The following is a 20,140-nucleotide window of genomic DNA, read 5'->3' as shown; positions in this document are numbered from 1 at the left end:
ACACACACACACACACACACACACACACACACACACACACACACACACACACACACACACACACACACACACACACACACACACACACACCCACCACCCCGCTGTAGATGGTAAAGTACTGTCCTGGGTCAGAAGTCTACATACCTGTCTTTTAAAAAAATCCTTTCTAGACTGATTGGCTAGCAAAAGTCTCATGAATGAAGTGGTGAACTAGAGCATCTGGCCTTTCCACCTTAGGTAGGGAAGTACATTAGAAAGGAAAACTAGAAGCTTCAGTGAGTACATACTCACATGTGTTCTCTGCCTGGCATAGAAGTATCCTTGAAGGGGAAGTAGGCTTTTGCATAAGCCTTCAAGATAAGACATGACGAGAAGGGAAATGGCAATCCATTACTTGAGGAGTGGATCAAAGGGCTGACTTTGTCAGTAGCTTTGGCTTTTTGGCAGAGTATAATTTATATGTCCATGAAGTTCTATGGTATTGCCAAATAAAAGTAAGTATTGATATATTCTGAGGAAAATCTGTAGTCTGTTCTTTCTGACTTCTTTTTGTTATTTTTTTGGTTTGGATTTTCATTTTTAAAGGTTAACTTTTAAATCCCAGCAATTTGTAGTTAACCCAGAAGAATTTACATGATATGTAGCTGTGGGGGTGAGAAGGACGGTGGTGTCACAGTTTTAGTTGTCATATTGTTTGGAAGAAATTTAGTTTCTTTGCTTTCCAGTTAATATTGATGCTAACTCTATTTCTGTTCATCTGTCTATTCATTTATTTAATCTCTTTTTACTCAGCTGGCTTTAGCAATAGCAGACCTTGCTCTACAGATGCCTTCCTGGAAGGGATGTGTACAAACATTGGTAGAAAAGTAAGTAACTTGTATTGACTATATGCTAGCGTTTACCATTAACCTACACAGAGAAATCTGTTAGCAATAGCTAGACATTTGGACTATTCCCCCCAAACTCTTAACGTAGAATTATTTATTAACCTTTGTTAGATTAAAAGAAAATCATTTAGAACTTAAATACTACAGAAATATGTCATGTGGGACTTAATAGAATTTCATAGTTTACATACACACACACACACACATGCTTCTTGAATTAACTGCAACGACTTAAAAGAACTTCATAGTTGACACACGCACACACACGCTTCTTGAATTAACTACAACATATTTCATTGCCTTGTGGATCACTCCCACTGTCATATCAGTGGTTTTTATAAAAACATTGTCAGAATGTTTAAGATTATATTAAATTGAAAGTTGTTATGAGTATACATTCTTACTAATTGGGGTTTATTTCATGTCTATAAAAGGGACAGTATTATTTTTAGATATATGGAGCTTGCTGCTTTGAGTAAAGTATTTCCTCATGGTCTTGGCAAGATAATCTTGATATTTGCTTACATTTTGGCATTTGGTTAGGAAATTATTTTTGAGCAAAGTGGATGTCCTTTTTACCACCAACTATAGTGTGTCATTAAAACCTTTACGTGGGGGCTTCCCTGATGGCGCAGTGGTTGAGAGTCCGCCTGCCGATGCAGGGGACACAGGTTTGTGCCCCGGTCCGGGAAGATCCCACATGCCGCGGAGCGGCTGGGCCCGTGAGCCATGGCTGCTGAGCCTGCGCGTCCGGAGCCTGTGCTCTGCAATGGGAGAGGCCACGACAGTGAGAGGCCCGCGTACCGCAAAAAAAAAAAAAAACCTTTACGTGGATAATTTATTTTTTGTTTTAAGAAACATTTTATTAATAATATTAATATATACTCTTTGAAAAAATTCTAGCAGTATGGAAGCTTTCAAAGTAAAAAGTAAATACCTTTCCGTCTTCCTATTCCTGTATTTTATAAGTAACCCCTATTGGTGATTGACTATATAGCCCTCTAGACTTCCCTTTAAGCATTTTATTTTATTTATTTTTTTACTTTTTTATTATTTTTTTTTTTTGCGGTATGCGGGCCTCTCACTGTTGTGACCTCTCCCGTTGTGGAGCACAGGCTCCGGACGTGCAGGCTCAGCGGCCATGGCTCACGGGCCCAGCCGCTCCGCGGCATGTGGGATCTTCCCGGACCGGGGCACGAACCTGTGTCCCCTGCATCGGCAGGCGGACTCTCAACCACTGCGCCACCAGGGAAGCCCCCTTTAAGCCTTTTAAAATAAATAAGTGCATATATATTAATATGCATACACATGTATTTTTTTCAGTTGTATGTAAAAATATGTTTCATATCCTTTTTTTTGCTTAATATGTTGTGGACATCTCACATTATGACATAGGTACTTGTTATAATGGTTGTATATGTTCCATTGTATGATATCTGTAACCTTTCTTATCCTGTCTAATTATGGAGGACCTTTATATTTTTCCAGTATTTTTGCTATTATAAAAAAATACTTGTGCATATACATGTGTATGTGAGATTTTTCTGACAGATAAATTTCTGGAAGTGGAATTTCTGGGTCAAAGATTATTATGCAAGTTGAAATTTTGATTTCTAGATATCTTTCCAAAAGAGTATATCTATTTTTCTCCCCTTTAACAGTAGTGAGAATTCTACTTTTGTTGTGGTGGTTGTTCTGATGGCTGTTGTTATCTTATGTGATTGTGTGGGGCTGTGATTGTGAGTGTGGTGCACATTCTGAATAACTTATATCTCTCCTCTTTTCTTTCCTAGATATAGCAATGATGTAACTTCTCTGCCTTTTCTGCTGGAGATCCTTACAGTGTTACCTGAAGAAGTACATAGTCGTTCCTTACGAATTGGAGCTAACCGGCGCACAGAAATTATAGAAGATTTGGCCTTCTATTCTAGTACAGTGGTATCTCTATTGGTGAGTATGTTTGAAATACTGAGTTGCTGCCTAGGGCCAAAAAGCCTTGGTGGTTATTTAGTAATTCAATTGCACTATTGTGAAGTAGCTTTCTTAGCAAAATTTGACAATGATAATACGGTGGCATTTATATAATACTTTACAGTTAAAAAGTACTTTCAGGAGCTGTACTTTTTGAGCTTCTAAGTAATGCTTTGAGGGTGGTGTTCTCTCCATTTTATGAATGAGAAACAGGCTTTAGAGTGACACTACTGCTAATTCAGAGTTTGAACTCAGGTCTTCTGATTACATGTCCCTTGCTCTTCTGCTTCTTCATGCCACTGACTGTAGGCTCTTGATCAAGGACTGTGCTAAGGGAAGTGTGTATAAATTTACTTAAGGAAAGGATCCTCTCTAAGGGATGAATTGAGATTTTTTGATAGGGTGGTGGTACAGGACTTTACTTGACCTTTGAGCCATATCACAATTATAGATTAGCTAATACTACACCATCCTTTAAAAAAGAGTTAATTTTTGATTAGGTGGAAATTTTAATGCCCTAGACCAGGGTGGGTAAATTTATGGTCCATGGGCTGGTCACCTATTTTTGTAAATAAAGTTTTATTAGAACACAGTCATGCCCATTCAGTTACATGTTGTCTGTGTCCATAATTTTGGGCTAAAACGGCAGAATTGAGTACTTTTCACAGAGGCCATATGGTCTGCAAAGCCTAAAATATTTACTGTCTGGTCCTTTATAGAAAAATTTTGCTGATTTCTGAACTACTAGATGGTATTAAATTGATTATCTAGCTCACATCTCATTTTTAGGTCTTTATTGTCCAGCTCAATTTTCTCAACAGTGTGGTTTATAATAGATTATTTTTCAGGAATGTGTTTCAGTACTTCAGCATCATAGAACTTTTTATTTGAAAAAACAAAATTTTGTTTAATTGTGTTCAGTTTGGTGTTATAAATTCATTGGAAGCTTTTTAAAGTTAAATGTATTTTTCAATTAACCATTTATTTTAAAGAAATAGTGGAATAGAAAATTAGAAAATGCAGATAAGCAAATTACATTCAAACCACGTGGGATCACACTCTTTATTAATCCTTTAGCACATATCCTCTGTGAACATATATACAGATTTTGAAAATCCAAATGAAAATATGCTCTACCTACCCTTCTGCAGCCTGCTTTTCCAGTCATCCAGCTTCATCTTTCTATTTCAGTAAGTTTTTATATCATCTAATAAATACCTAAACCATATTCACATTTCCTGAGTTGGTCCTAAAATAGCGTTTACAGCATTTTTCCAAATCAGTATCCAGTCTAGAACCATACCTTGTATCAAATTATTATGACTTAATCACAGTCCCTCTTCTCCTTCTTTTTCAAAATGACACTGATTTGTTGAAGAGATTGGACTAGTTTTATAAAGCATCTTCTTACCTCCTGGATTTTCTGTTGCCTTGTCTTTGTTTCATTTAGTTTGTTTTTCTATTCTCTGTAATTCCTCTAATTGGAAGTTATATCTAAAGCAGCCCTACTCAGTAGGAATTCCTCAAGAGAATTAAGTCTCAAATGCCCTAAGGCACCCATTGTTTGTAATGAATTTTCTCCTGTATACCATCCATAGGATGACTGAGAAAATAGACACGCAGATCATTTTCTGCAGGACTTAATTCTTTCCCAGAACCCTGATAAGAAAGACGGAAGGGCTTGATGGATTAATTTTAAAAGGTTAAACATCGTGTTAGATACTTCATGTTGCAGTTTATCACAAGTTATACTTTTTGGTTGACCTTCTGTTAGTGATGCTAGGATTGACTGGATTAGGGTGATGATAGTCTGATTCTTCCATTTATAACGTTTGTTTCCCCGCTTGTAATATAATGCAGTTTGTACGAATGTTAAATTCTAGTTTATAATCCTTGTCTTAATAATTTCATTATGGTTTGCAAAATAATGTTTTGCTAACTCTGTCTTTCCTTCTACATATACATTAGCATTCTTCTGAGTACCCACTAGAAAGGCAGGATGAATCTTAACTTTTAAATTTCCTGTTTTCAGTATAAGGGTTTTGTTTTAAAGATGCCTTAAATGTTACTTTTTTCCCTGGCTTTCTCTTTATGCTGTATTATGGACCCGTGGATTTTCATTGATTCAGGGTGTCCACTTAAGTTATTCTTGTGATGCTTTAAATGTTGTAACTTTGGCTACTGGAGCACTTCTTTACTTCCTAACAGAAAAAGATGACTAGTATTCATCTAGTTACTTTCATGCCCCAGATCTAGAATCCTTAGTTCCTTTTAGTATCAGTTTGGGTCCAGTCAGGAGAGAGAAACCACTTAGTAATTTGTTGGGGCTTTTTTTTTTTTTTTGAACTTGTTCTCAGAAAAAAAAAAAAAAGATATTCTCCAAGAAACTGGGAAATTACATGGAAGAATCAAAGTTATTTCTTCTTTTTTTTTCTTTTTTTTTTTTTTGCGGTACGCGGGCCTCTCACTGTTGTGGTCTCTCCCGTTATGGAGCACAGGCTCCGGACGCGCAGGCTCAGCAGCCATGGTTCACGGGCCCAGCCGCTCCGCAGCATGTGGGATCTTCCCAGACCGGGGCACGAACCCGAGTCCCCTGCATCGGCAGGCGGACTCTCAACCACTGCGCCACCAGGGAAGCCCTGTTGGGGCTTTTTAATATAAAGAATGTTTAACTATAACAAGCATCTATAGTAATGAGGGCTTGTCTAGTAAGAGGTAAAGAGAGCTCTAAAGAAAATAGAAATAAAACAGATACAAGGTGCAGTCATTAACGCCAAGGCTGAGATAGAGTTTCCAAGGAAGGAAGAGTTCACCCCCCTCCCAGGACTGAGATCCAGACCCTGTTGGTGATGGTATAGCTATGGTAAAGAAGTCATTGTGGTGCTGCATGCTGCTGAAAATCTTTCCTCTCAAGCTTGCTGGAAATCTGCTTTCCAGGAAGCCCAAGAAAGTTGTTAGGGAAGGTGTCTCACCAGAGGCATTCTGCCACAAAATCACCTGGGCTTGGGAGTGCCAGGGGAAGCTGCTGGCTACTGTGTACTGTAGGCACTGGAGAATTTAAGTGCACTGAATCTGGTGCTGGAGAAGAAGTTGCACATTTCTTAGGAGCCAGAAGCACTTTGCTATAAAACTGTTGGGGGTGAGGGAGGGCGCTGCTGGAGAAACTGCTGGTCAGTGCACTGCAAGAGCTAGCACCAGAGGAGCTAGGAGTCTGGGGCTGAAGAAGCTGCACATTCTTTTTTTTTAAATTTATTATTAATTTATTTGCTTTTAGCTGCATTGGGTCTTCGATGCTGCACGCGGGCTTTCTTTAGTTGCAGCGAGTGGGGGCTACTCTTCGTTGTGGTGTGTGGGCCTCTCATTGCAGTGGCTTCTCTTGTCGTGGAGCACGGGCTCTAGGAGCACGAGCTTCAGTAGTTGTGGCACGCGGGCTCAGTAGTTGTGGTGCACAGGCTTAGTTGCTCCACGGCACATGGGATCTTCCCAGACCAGAGCTCAAACCTGTGTCCGCCTGCACTGGGAGGCGGATTCTTAACCACTGCGCCACCAGGGAAGCCCTCCATATGTACTCTTTTACATACATTTAAACTCCAGTACAGTGGTGTAACAAGCAAATAGGAAATATGCAGAGCTACTACGGCCCTCACGTATATATTGATTAACAAGGCTATAATTGGTATCGATGGCTTTCTTCTTCCACAACTCATTTTATTTTTTCTCTGCTGCTATAGGCTGAATATTTGTGTGTCCAACCCCCTGCCCCAGGAAATTCATATTTTGAAAACAAATCCCCAAGGTGATAGTATTGAAAATGTGGCCTTTGAGAGGTGATTAGGTCATGACAGTGGAGCTGTCATGAATGGGATTAGTGCCCATATAAAAGAGGCCCCAGAGAACTCCCTTCTCCTTTATGCCATGTGAAGACACAGTAAAAAGACAGTTGTTTGTGAACCAAGAAGCAGGTCCTCACCAGGCACTGGTTCCTTGATCTTGGTCTTCCAGTCTTCAGAGCTGTGAGAAAGATTTCTATTGTTTATAGGCCACCTATTCTGTGTTATTCTGTTAATAGCAGCCTAAATGGACTAAGACACCTGCCCTAGCCAGAAGCTCAGCTGCTTGGGGTTCTTTACTCTGTGAAGTGACCCAAGCCTCATTCCCCAAGAGTCTGAGCCCTCAGTCATCCTGCCTTTGTGGATTGTTGCTTCTGTAGTTTTCCATTAACTTTTTGGGCATGGAAGTACTAAGAGGCTCCCTAGAAAATCCTCTGGGTTACAGACCTAGAGCTCCTTGCGTTGATTATATAGAAGCAACACAGTTTTTCCTTGGTAATTGGGATCTGTCACTCTGGCCTGTAAAGTTCCTGTTGGTTCAGTGGCATAAGAAGCCCAAATTGTCCAGGTGGTAGTCTTATGTTCCAATTCACTGGAATTATTTTTGTGTTTCTTGATAGAAGTATTCCTTCTTTGGGACCAAGATCTCCAAACCAGTAGAGTTCAAAGTTGCTGTACTTCCTTTACTCTGATATGAGTTTCTTGATTAGCTATGATACCATGATGGTTGCATGTGGTATTCTGTGAGTCCATGAACGATAGTGCTGACAGAAACATTACAAGCAGAGAAGACAACTCTATATCCAGAATATGGGTCTAATCCTCTGGACAAATCTCTGCTTCCTCCATGATGGGAGTCCAGTATAATCAATGAACGTGGTCCCCATGGGGAATGGTGCCACTGGGGACTCAGTGTTGGTCTCTGCTGTTGATAGGTTTGACACTCATCAGTAGTGTTTACCAGTTAAGCCTTGGTAGGTGGAAATCCATGTTAACTCCATGTTTAGCCTCTATCCCTGCTACTATGGCTCCTTTGTTTATGAGCCCATCGAGCAAGCACTGGGTGGCTAGGGAAGAAGGCTGACATCATAGCTTGTAATTTGGTCCATCTATCATTGGGAGATTCCTTTATAGTGGATGCCCTTTGGTGGGTATTCACATAGGACAGATATATCGTCACAGGCTGTGCCCGTTTAAATAGCATTCATAACGCATATATGTGGAACCTAGAAGAATGGTACAGATGAACCGGTTTGCAGGGCAGAAATAGAGACACGGATGTAGAAAACAAACATATGGACACCAAGCGGGGAAAGTGACAGGTGGTGGTGGTGGTGGTGGGATGAATTGGGAGATTGGGATTGACGTGTACAATAGTATGTATAAAATGGATAACTAATAAAAACCTGCTGTATAAAAAAATAAATTCAAAAATTCAAAAAATATATCATTCATATATGTCTTCCTCAGACTTCCTTGTCCCCAATCTTCCAATCCTGTTTCTACCAAATCCCTGATCATCCATCCAAATGATTGACAAATGTCCATGAGTAAGTGGAGATCCATATTTCTGGTCATCTCTCACTCCAGACATGGTGGACAGCCATGTGTATTGCCTGAAGATATGCTCACTAGGAGGGTTTTCCTTCAGCACTGGCCTTCACTAAAGCCACTGAGTGGGCCTGTAATGCTGCAGCTGTCTACCTTCAGGTGGTACCAGCATATTATGCAGAGCCATCTGTAATCCAGGCTTGAATTTTTTCTTCTTCAGTTATCTGGTTTGTAAGGAACACCCCAGGAGGCCACAGGCATGGATTGAAGGGGATGAATCAATGCAAGAAGAAATGGTGTCAAAGCAGTCTGAGCCACCTACTCATGCAACGTTTTTGTAGCTTCCAAACCTTCCCGTACTCAGTCTCCTTATATCATTTCCATTTGATGACAGATTGCTGCTATGCATGCCCAACCTTATGGCTAGGTAGTTCAGACAATACTTAGTTCATCATGGGAATCTCAGGTGTTGATGAGATTGGTGTCCTATGGATAGGCCTACCAAGGCCCAGTAGCAAATCAGAAGCTGCTTCTCAAAAGGAAAATAGTTACCTGCAGAAGAGAGCATAGATTTGTTCCAAAATCCTAGGTATTTGCACTACGATATAACTATTGGTACTTCCCAGAGGCTCCATATACTCATTAAATCTAGAATCTCAAGGAAGTACACTCGTATCAATGAGTTTGGCTCAGTCTAGTGTTATATTCCAGCCTTCCTTGGTCTAACACCTTTAGAATACACTCCTGCATGTTTCCCAGCTTTCTTCAGACACATATAAGCAAAGTTTTACAGTTCTCTTGTTGTATAAGTTATTTCCTCCTGCATGTACCTGTTCCCCTAGAACCTCCTGAGATTTGACCCTAGTTATGAGTGGTACAGGGGTTGGTTGTGGTAGGTATTGAAGAGATTGGGCATCCTCTTTCAAAGCATCTGTCTCAGATGGGGTTATTACAGGGCTTTCAAGCTGAGGAAGGCTAATCTCAGACACTGGAAGGCAGGCCACTTTTATTGGTAAGGTAGACTCAAGAGTGACTTGGGGTTTCAGGATTATCAGTTTCATTAGGGTCCAACCAGATGTCTCCATTCCATGCATCAGAAGTCCATTCTTTACCAGTCAATTTCAGAACTTTCACGTGAGAAACTTGGTGAGACTTACAAATTCGACTGTTGTTTGCAATTCAGCAAGCCACACAATTAAATTTTGTATATGAGTTCCAGCAGTATTAGCTCTGCAGCTACAAAAAATAAGGGCTTTATTTGGAGCTGCTGTGGAAGCTGTCTAGTTCTCAGACTGTGACTTGAGTTGGGTTAACCGACCCAAGCTTGTCATTTTTTGTAAGCACTCAAATGAACTAAAAAAAATTCAGTGGCCACTGTAGTTCTTACAATCATCATTACTGCCATGATGGGCAAGTGCGGTTAGCCACTTGGACTTGACTTAGCACTTTATCACAACTGGCAACAGGTGTTAGCTTGATTTATCATCATGAAATCTGAAAAATATATCCTTGTGGTACTTAATAAGGTCTATAATTCTGTCATGTAGCTTGTCATGTTATAGAACCTAGAGCATGAAATTAGTCCACAGTTACCAAGAAAAATAGGTATTTGGCTGTAATAGATACTAAAAGCTTCTTAGAACCTTTTCATTCAGTTCCCCCACATTCTCTTTAATGGTTTTATTCTATCTTATTTTCTTGTCAGTATTATACTTTTGTGGTCTATTCGAATGGACTTATTCCTAAACATTGTATTGAACTTTATAATTTTTAAAAATATTATTATTCTTGCTCTTAAACTGAGCCTGGCCTCCAATATTTTTCTCCACTTATTCTCCATTCCGTTAATTCAAGATCTGTTATTATTTACCTCTGCTATATTTTTACTGGTGAGCTCTTCTGGTATTTATCTTTTAGCTTTTGAGGTCTTAACTTTAGTAACAGACAAGAGTCTTTAGTAATACAGTTCTCAAAGAGAAACTGAAGGCATCTCTTAGTTCTGAAGCTTTGTGGTGAGTGTTCGATTTAATTAATAGAATTTCTTCTCTTCAGAGCAGCTAGTTTTAGATGTAGGGTTTTTCCAAAATTCTGTCTTAAGTTTGAGTCAGTAGTTAGAATGTATAATCAAGTCCTTCCATTTGTAAACATCACACCTTATTAAAATTGAAATGTAATTCATGAAGCATAAAGGCCAAGCAATTGTGTCATGAGTTTATAGCAGGAGCTTCAAAGATTTAGGTGTGTGTGTTTGTTGGTGTGGTTGTGGGTATGTGGTTGCCATGCACTTACTTGAATCTTTTCTTTTTTCTTCATTCATTTCAGTTCAGTGTAATTCACACTAATTAATAAGTATGTAATTATTATTGCCTGATACTGCAAACATAGGGGGAACATGGCTACTTGGAAGTATAATTGTCAGCATTTAGATCATTATGATGGGATTACATACCACTACCACCCCCCCCATGCATTCTAAATGCCATGGCAGTTATGATATTTCTAATCCATTGCCTGCAAAAGTTATTTTTAAACATTCTTTTTTTAAAAAAAAATATTTATTTATGGCTGTGTTGGGTCTTCATTGCTGTGCACAGGCTTTCTCTAGTTGCAGCGAGAGGGGGCTACTCTTCGTTGAGGTGCGTGGGTTTCTCATTGCGGTGGCTTCTCTTGTTGCAGAGCACAGGCTCTAGGCGCAGGGGCTTCAGTAGTTGTGGCACACGGGCTTAGTAGTTGTGGCTCGCAGGCTCTAGAGTGCAGGCTCAGTTTAAGAGCCTGCCTTGCAGGCTCAGCAGTTGTGGCACATGGGCTTAGTTGCTCCGTGGCATATGGGATCTTCCTGGACCAGGGATCAAACCCATGTGCCCTGCATTGGCAGGCGGATTCTCAACCACTCCGCCACCAGGGAAGTCCCTATTTTTAAACATTCTTTATCCAGAAAAAGTTGCATTACACCTTACTTTGGAAAAAGTATACATCACAAAAACAGTTTACAAAGAGAAACAATGGTGAGTTTTAGTCTGACTTTTCATTTTGTCTTTTATAAACTATCATATTTATAGTAATATCACTTTCTGTGGATGGTATATTTGCTAGAGTATTCCAGTGCTGAAGCTGAAATACCAGCTTTTCATGAAGCAGTATACAATAGTACAACTAGCTTATTTCTACTCTATAAAATCGAGTGTATAGACGTGTTATTTATTTTATTAATTTTTATTGAGATATAATTGATTTACAATATTAGTTTCAAGAGTACAACATAGTGATTCAGAATTTTTATAGATTATACTCCATTTAAAGTTATTGTAAAATATTGGCTGTATTCCCTGTGCTGTATGATATATGCTTATTGCATATTTATTTTATACATAGTAGTTTGTACCTCTTAATCCCCTACCCCTATCTTCCCCCCTCTCCTCTTCCCCTCTCCCCACTGGTAACCACTACTTTGTTCTCTGTATCTATGAGTCTGTTTGTTTTGTTATATTCATTTGTTTGTTTCATTCTTTAGACTCCACATACAAGTGATAACATACAGTATTTTTCTTTCCTATTTCACTAAGCATAATACCCTCTCCAGGTCCATCCATGGTTGTTCCACATGACGAATTTCATTCTTTTTCATGGCTGAGATGATGAGTATTACTTTAAAGACAATTCTGTTGATAAGATTACATTAATGCAGAAGTTGGATCTAAGAAATATACTGATAATTGTTTCTGAAACATATCTATCTTTGAACCAGTTTATAACCTCTCTGTACCTCAGCTTCCCAGTTGAGAAAGTGGAGATAATAATAGTACATACCTATACAGTTTTAGTGGGGATTAAGTGAATTAAGAGCGATGAGACAGGGCTTCCCTGGTGGCGCAGTGGTTAAGGATCCGCCTGCCAGTGCAGGGGACACGGATTTGAGCCCTGGTCTGGGAAGATCCCATATGCCATGGAGCAACTAAGCCCATGTGCCACAACTGCTGAGCCCGCGTGCCACAACTAGTGAAGCCCGTGTGCCTAGAGCCTGTGCTCCGCAACAAGAGAAGCCACTGCAATGAGAAGCCTGTGCACTGCAACAAAGAGTAGATCCCGCTCGCCACAACTAGAGAAAGCCATCACACAGCAACGAAGACCCAACGCAGCCAAAAATAAATAAATAAAATTAATTTATTAAAAAAAAAAAGTGATGAGACAGTGTCTGGCAATTAGAAAGCACTTTTAACTGTTAGTTGTTATTGTTATCCTTATCATTACACCTATAAGGTGATTGTAATAATATTTTAAATATAAAGATTGACATTATTTGTTGTAACTTTTTTTTTTTCTTCTTTTCAGATGACTTGTGTAGAAAAAGCAGGAACAGATGAGAAAATGCTTATTAAGGTCTTTCGCTGTTTGGGAAGTTGGTTTAACTTAGGAGTTTTGGACAGTAACTTCATGGCTAACAATAAGTTACTAGCACTCCTTTTTGAGGTTTTGGTAAGTAATGACTTTGTTTATGAAATGGTTTTTGTTTGTTTCTGGCACATAGTCACTTAGGGTAACTGCCCTTCTGGGATATAAGAGTGTTTTCAGAGTTTTGTGGAGTGGAAAGTGTATGGTAAGAAAGCAACACTGTCCTTTCCTTGTTGCCAAGTACCAAATTAAGATATTACTTTTAGTGCTCAGAATAAAATGTAGTTAGGTTTAAGAGGAAAGCAGTCTTATATGTAGATTATGTATAGATCAATAATCTACATATTAAAATTCAAGTAACAAAAAAACATTGGTCTCTTTTTCTTATTTTAAAAGTATTAAGTTATGTGTTTCTAATAATGGCCATTGGGTGTTTGAGACAATTACAAATCAGAATATTATCTTTGTAATTGAGGTAGTTTACTTAAACATCAGGGTATGTATAGGATGAATTTGGGGTTTTTGAGATCTGAAGTAATGTATTTCTATATACTTGTGCATTTGTTCCTTAAACTTTAAAAGTAACATTGCCTAGTAATACATTCCTCTGTCTTGGTAGACAAAGAGTAAGTGAGTGCTTAGAATAAGACTAGTTTTTAGAACAAGAAACAGCAATACCTCAAGCACAAATGTTAAACAGGTCTTTGGAGGTGGGTGTGACTTTGTCTCTTTCTCCCTGATGGTTTTCCTTCCATGAACACATATTAGTATGGAAACTCTGTGTTTCCATACTGGTTGTGTGCTGGTACACTATAATTTAGAAGATTTAGCATGATACTAGATTGATATCACTGTGAATTAAAGAAAGAAAAGGAAAACACATTCTTCAAGGCGACATTTTTAGTATTGTAATGTTGTTCGTGTATTTCTGCTGTCATTCTTGGATCAGAAGCTAAAATTCAGGGAACTTAGGATGCTAATAATTGTTTTGCTAATCATTGTCTTTGTCTCCATGTCTATTGATGCCATACCTCAATAATGGTAATTTTGATTCTCATCTCACCAAGTTGTGTGAAGAGTAGTCAGTATTAAAAAATTCAGGTCCCACTTTTGTTTAAAAAGTGTGTAAATAAGTTTACGTATGAATGGAGGACAGTGTAGAATACACTTCAAACTTAAAACAGTGGTGACTCTTGGGAACAGAGATTGGGGTAAGGAACAAGCTAAGTAGTGTGCTAGGGTTATATTTTCTTCTCTACTGATCCAGTGTTAGGTCCTTTGTTACTTAAGAGTATTTCTAGAGTCAGGGTCAAATGTATTCTCATTCTTACATTTTTTCAGTGGTTCGAAGTCATGCCACATAAAACTAAATATTTTAGTTTGCTTTATGCTTGGACCACGACCTTATTATATAACTTTTCCCCTATAGTTCTTTTTTAAAAAATATTTTTAAAATAATACTTGATATATACAAAAGAATAAATTTGAACATTTAACTTTTGAAACATAGTTAATACAGTGAATATTTTTTAATTCACTGCCACTCAATCTAAGAATAACCTAATGAATAATTTGTGTCTTTGTGCTTTCCCAGCCCTGCTTTTATAGCTCCCCCTGCCCACCCTCTGCTCCCCCGCCCCCTGCAGAGATTCTAAATGTCCTTGTTTTTTTATTATTCACAGAAGACCAATATGCCTTCGCTAAATTTATCCAACCTCTCAACTGTACTGTCCTGAATAGAAACCCTGGAGGCCTCCCTCCTTGAACCTTCTAATATTCTCTAATTTGTATCAGTTGCTCTTTTGATCTGCTCCCCAGCTGTCATCCTGGGACTTCTCTTTACTCTGCTTCTGGATTGGTTTAACCATTTTTTTTGACCTACCTCAAATACCTTCCTCAGAAGGATATGTGGGAAATAAATATTGAGTTTTTGCATGCATTCCTGAGAAATGTTTTTATTTCATTCTTAATCAATGATTTAGCTAGGTATAGAGTTCTAGGTTCACTATTCTTTTTCTTCAGAATTTCTAAGACCTTGCTTTCTTATATACTGGCAGGCATCATTGCTAATGAGAAGGTGGACAAACTGATTTTTGTTCCTTTCTAAGTTACCTTCTCCTCTCCTCCCCAGAAGCTTTAAAAATCTCTGTTTAACCTTAGTATTCTGAAATAGCACAATGATGTGTTGATACTTGTTGGACCCTTTCATTTTAGATAGTACCTGAATGTCAGAAAAAAAGATGGAGAAAATTTCCATAGACTAAAATAGGGCAGGGAACACGTGGAATTCCATTTGGAGGGACTGGTATGGAAGAAAGTATGAATTTTAGAAGTCATATGACCATGATTGAGGTACAAAAAGGCTGATTTGCTTGGCATATAAGGAAATAATAGTCAGAAATAGGAGGATTGATGGATGTTGTCTCATCGAAGGCCATGACTATTAGGCTGTTATGTATTTAAAGTGCATGTTCAGAAACAGGCTATAATTGGTTTCCTGTTACTTGGATTACAGCTTAATGATCAAACTTCTTACTTCCCTACTCCTGCTACCTCCTAGCAACAGGATAAGACCTCATCCAACCTACATGAAGCTGCTTCAGACTGCGTATGCTCAGCTCTGTACGCCATTGAGAATGTGGAAACCAACTTGCCATTAGCCATGCAACTTTTTCAAGGAGTCCTGACATTGGAGACTGCCTATCATATGGCTGTGGCACGTGAAGATTTAGACAAGTGAGTAATTATTAAAGGCAGTAGACCTGGATTCATATACAGTCTGGTGTTCTTTTAAGTCACCTTTTATTATTTATCTATCCTTTGTGATTCTTCGTGACTCTGTATAAATATATACATTGCATCCTCAAGATGTTCTGCTATTCTCATCTGAACCAAGAGTGGCAAATCAAATGCAGAGGGAGAGGTTGTGATCCTGGAGAGTAGTAAGTTTTTGCACTTAAAAGGGTAAGGCTGTAAGAATTAGGGATGACCTTTGAAGTATCAAGTGTGATTTGATGGGAATTTTATTCAGATGTTTTAATAATTGAGAATTTAAACTGACTTATGAGTCATTTGCTTGTATGTATAAAAGTATGTGATTTAAGGAAAGATGTTTGTTATGGAAATTGTGATACAACATAGCAAATAATCACTACATGTCCCTTAGGCTGAGGATTGCTTTTATTTATTTGATTAACTGTGTCTGTGAGTATGTACGCATAATATCCAGATTTCTGACATGATGTTCTCATTCCTCCTTCATTTACAGAGTTCTGAATTACTGCCGTATTTTCACTGAACTGTGTGAAACTTTTCTTGAAAAAATTGTTTGTACTCCAGGCCAAGGCCTTGGGGACCTACGAACTCTAGAACTGCTTCTTATCTGTGCAGGACACCCTCAGTATGAGGTAGTGTTTATTCTATGCTAATGCCATTATTTTCCAAGTTGTATGTCACATATTACCTGCATTCCATTTTCTCCTGTCCAGCTTTTTATTTGTGGGAAATTATAGTTTTATTTTTAATTAATGTGATGGGGAGTTTCCTCTGTTTTGGATTTTTTAAAAAATATATATTTGGGCTTCAGCTTTGATTCTTTTCTATTTTCCTACTTGGTTAGCTGGGCTGACTGGTATAGGAACCTGTTAGGAAAAAAGCCTATTACTTTTCCACTGAGGCCCCCTCTCTAGCGTCAGTTATTCTTTAGAGCTTTATAGCTAAAGAAAACTACCAAATCTTAACTGTACCTCCACAAGTTTTAACATACAAAAGTTTTCTCCAAATTATGGATGAAAATGAGAATGGCATTGAAAGGATTTAAAGAGTCTTCTTCATCCCAAAATTTCTAAGACATGCTGCCTCTTTTAAGTTTGCTAGATTAAAAAAAAAAAAACAAACTCCTCTTATTCAAGAAGCTTTATCTCCTCTTAATAGTATAAGAAGTGAGAAAGAACTCCCAAGCTGGGTTAGCTCTATTTAAATGGCTCCATTTTGGATCATTGATGGGAAAGGATGGTAGGGCCCCTCTTAGGGAGGGACTCAGTAGTCCTGTGAGTTTCAATCCTTTTTCTTTGATCATATAAAAGATAATGCGTATTTGTTTGACATAATCTCATGAGGATATCTAGATTTTGTTGAAACTTAAAAAACATTTTTGGGCAGAAGTATTGTACTACCTAATAATTATCATTCCTCTGAACCGTGCCATATGTGAGATGAACTGTGGTTTGTACAGGTATTTGTAGATGGTTTATCTGGTGAGAAGTGTTTTAATCTCAAAAATAAAATGAAATAATTTCAGAATTTAGGGAAAAATACTTTTAAAGAGACTTCCATTTCTGTATCTGTTTCTCTAAATTCAGAATCCAATATACTGTTGGAGAAGTTATCCCAGGGCTAGACAGAGAACGTAAAGCCAGTCATCCTAAATGGAGTTTTGGGCCTAACATGGAAAGATAATTTGGGAGGATAATAATAAATCTGCTAGAAAAAAGGTGGCTTCTTAACTGGTTCCACTCATATTGTTTTAAAGTGTTTCTTTCCTATTGGCCCTAGTAATAATAAAACTGCCTTCTTTTCTTATTCAAATAAACCATCTTTTCTCTTTCTTTTAATTTGATAGGTAGTAGAAATTTCCTTTAACTTTTGGTACCGACTAGGGGAGCATTTATACAAAACTAATGATGAAGTTATTCATGGCATCTTCAAAGCTTACATTCAAAGGCTGCTTCATGCCTTGGCTCGCCACTGCCAGCTGGAACCAGACCATGTAAGTTTTCTTCTCTACTTATTCAAGTCTTGATTTCCTCTTGTTTTCAATGCTAGCTTGAAAAGGAACTGAAAAGATAGAGAATAAAGCTAATGGAATCTGTGGGTTTTCTGTCACTCTAGCTTACACTGGAGAAGTCAGTACCAGTATAATGAAGAGTGCTAGGTCTATGTAAAAAGAACTCAATCCTGCTGAGCCAGTAATTCTTCTGGGAATTCACCTTAAATAATTCTACAGAAGAAAAAAATTGCTATTTTATGTACAAAGCATTATCTATAAAAGTAAAAAAAAGGTAAATCCACATACAAGAGTATTAGAAGAAGAAATTCCCTGGTGGTGCAGTGGTTAGGACTTGGTGTTTTCACTGCTGGCGGCCCAGGTTCAGTCCCTGATTGGGAAACTGAGATCCTGCAAGCTGTGTGGCATGGTCCCCCCCAGCAAAAAAAAAAAGAATATTAAAGAGTTACGTATATTATTATGTAGCATTCTGATGGATCATAATGCAGCAGTTAAAAATAATAACTTGAGATAGCAATAGTTGGTATGCTAAATGAAAAAATGTCAGATTTTATAATATGTATTTTTAATAGCATAAAATATGTGGTTGGATTAAAACTAACACAAAGGTGAAATATTTGTGTGAGGATGTGGCAAATAACTTATGACTCCCCCCGCCGACACATATGTGCACATTTTTCTTTATATTACTTATACTAATTTTATAAGTTAAAATAAAATATAATCTATTTGCTTAGAATAAAATACACTAGAAATATTATAAAACAGTCCACTGGAAAACTCTTCAATCTCATTCTTTGCTTAGTCACTTCAAATTTTGTAGCATTTATTTCATTCTCTTGGTTGGTTGGTTGAATATCCCTGTCCTTCAACCTATAACTTGGAGTGGGTTTTTTTTCCTATTGCTTACTATTAAATCTGACATGAAAACTGTCTATTCATTTTAATGTTAATGTTGTTATTTGAGTTATGGGTATTTTGTATTTCCACAGAACCTTAGTGATGATTTAGTTTAGTGGTTTTCACTACTTTTTTTTTTAAACTGAGGAATCTTATCTTCAACTACATATTGCTTGGAAGCCTGATAAGTAAATAAAAGCTGGGCTGCTCTGGTTTAAATGGCTCTGCTTGCTTGATCCGTTTCTTCCCTTTGCTAGTTCTGTGACACCATTTCCCTGGCAGGTAATTCCTTATACTTGTAGGTGTATAGTGCTTTATAATTCATTATCTCATCTGAGACAACCATTGTTTCCTCCTCATTCCTTGACTTTAATTTTTTCATCTTAAAGCAAGGAGGATGAACTAAATCAGCAATTGTCAGTAATACTAAGGGCTTTTCCCAGATACCCATGGTCCAAGATTCTTATAGATGCCCATAACCATCTCACAATTAGTAAGCCTTAGTTTACTCACAGTAGGGTGTTGGAATAAGAAAAACTTAAGCATGAAATGTAAATGATCTCTGTATTTTTTAATGAAAAGTTTCAAATATACAGCAAAGGGAAAATGATTTAATAGTGAATATCTGTATACCTACTACCTAAATTCTACCATTAATATTTTATTATACCTGTCTTATTATGTATCTGTCCACCTATATAAAATTCTTTTTAAAGTCTAATATTCTATTCTATGTCTAGTTCTTGGATAATGGTTGATTTTGGTAGATCTTGAACCGTAAAGCTTCAGAGGCTTATTTAGTAATAAAAAGCTAGGCCTTATCTAGATAGGCTAATAAACTCTTAAGTTACCACCTCTTCTAGGTCACTTCCCACCCCCACCACTCCAGATTTTTCCAACAGCAGGCAAGATGTAGCTGGGGCACACAAAAAAAGAGAAGCGTTTCTAATAGTCAAGGCAGAGGATAGGTTGTACTGACTTGACACACCTAAAAGTTTGGGATACCCTCTATAGTAAAATGTCTTTGTGATTTAGGTGATTCATCTTTTTGTTCATTGGGACTGGACTGCTCAATGGCTTTTTTATTCTTGATTTTATAAAGTAAATGAAAGCCTTAGTTTAAAACAAATGTTATCTGATTTGAAATTTCAGGAGGGGGTTCCTGAGGAGACTGATGACTTCGGGGAGTTTCGGATGAGGGTGTCAGACCTGGTGAAGGACTTGATTTTCTTGATTGGGTCTATGGAGTGTTTTGCTCAGGTAAGCCCATTTGGAGATTCTTAGCAGTTTTACCAGTCACTTTAATTGTGTTAACTTCTATGTCTTCTCTAAGTGTTCCCTCTTTTTCTTCAATCTTGATGGCTAAATGGGACAGTAGATATGCAGGTGCCTAGCACACTGCCTGGCATATAGTAGCTATGTTTGTTGAGTATCTTACAAGCCAATTGCAGTGAACAGTTCAGTTATGGTTTACACTATAATCTTGCTAGTGAGAGTTGTTCCACTTGTTCAGTTGAAATGGAAGATCATGGATAAACCTTAAAGCCCCCAAGATGCTTATAGGGAATTTGGACCTAGCCAGGAAAATAGACAAGTTTTTCTGCTTTAATAATTATGTATCAACTCCTGGCAACTCTTAGTTATTTGGCATTTCCTTTGTTCACATTTATGGTTAGATTCCTTTGCAGTTTCATCCCAGAGGTGACTATACTAGAGTAGAAGAATCATAGTCCTGTGGTTTTCCTGACAATCAGTGAGTAACATTTTACTTCATAAGGTTGCAGTCACCACCATTCCACATCACTTAACATTAGCATAATGTCAGG

General features: G+C 37.9%; 1 protein-coding gene across 2 annotated transcripts in view; it reads left to right on the top strand.

Moving 5' to 3' along the window:
- Nucleotides 1-20,140, top strand: part of TNPO3 (transportin 3) — an 82,448-nt gene that overhangs the window by 27,957 nt on the left and 34,351 nt on the right. For both annotated transcript variants that reach the window (XM_007469700.1, XM_007469701.1), the window contains exons 3-9: nucleotides 793-866; nucleotides 2,681-2,837; nucleotides 12,569-12,712; nucleotides 15,189-15,364; nucleotides 15,897-16,035; nucleotides 17,250-17,396; nucleotides 19,467-19,574. In XM_007469700.1, the coding sequence (XP_007469762.1) occupies nucleotides 793-866; nucleotides 2,681-2,837; nucleotides 12,569-12,712; nucleotides 15,189-15,364; nucleotides 15,897-16,035; nucleotides 17,250-17,396; nucleotides 19,467-19,574 (945 nt within the window). The remainder of the gene's footprint in view (nucleotides 1-792; nucleotides 867-2,680; nucleotides 2,838-12,568; nucleotides 12,713-15,188; nucleotides 15,365-15,896; nucleotides 16,036-17,249; nucleotides 17,397-19,466; nucleotides 19,575-20,140) is intronic.

This window comes from Lipotes vexillifer, unplaced genomic scaffold (genome assembly GCF_000442215.2).
Source record: "Lipotes vexillifer unplaced genomic scaffold, Lipotes_vexillifer_v1.1 scaffold1329, whole genome shotgun sequence".
NCBI classification, from domain to species: domain Eukaryota; kingdom Metazoa; phylum Chordata; class Mammalia; order Artiodactyla; family Lipotidae; genus Lipotes; species Lipotes vexillifer.
Note: the sequence above shows the minus strand (reverse complement) of the source record. Positions and strands in the feature narration are given on the sequence as shown.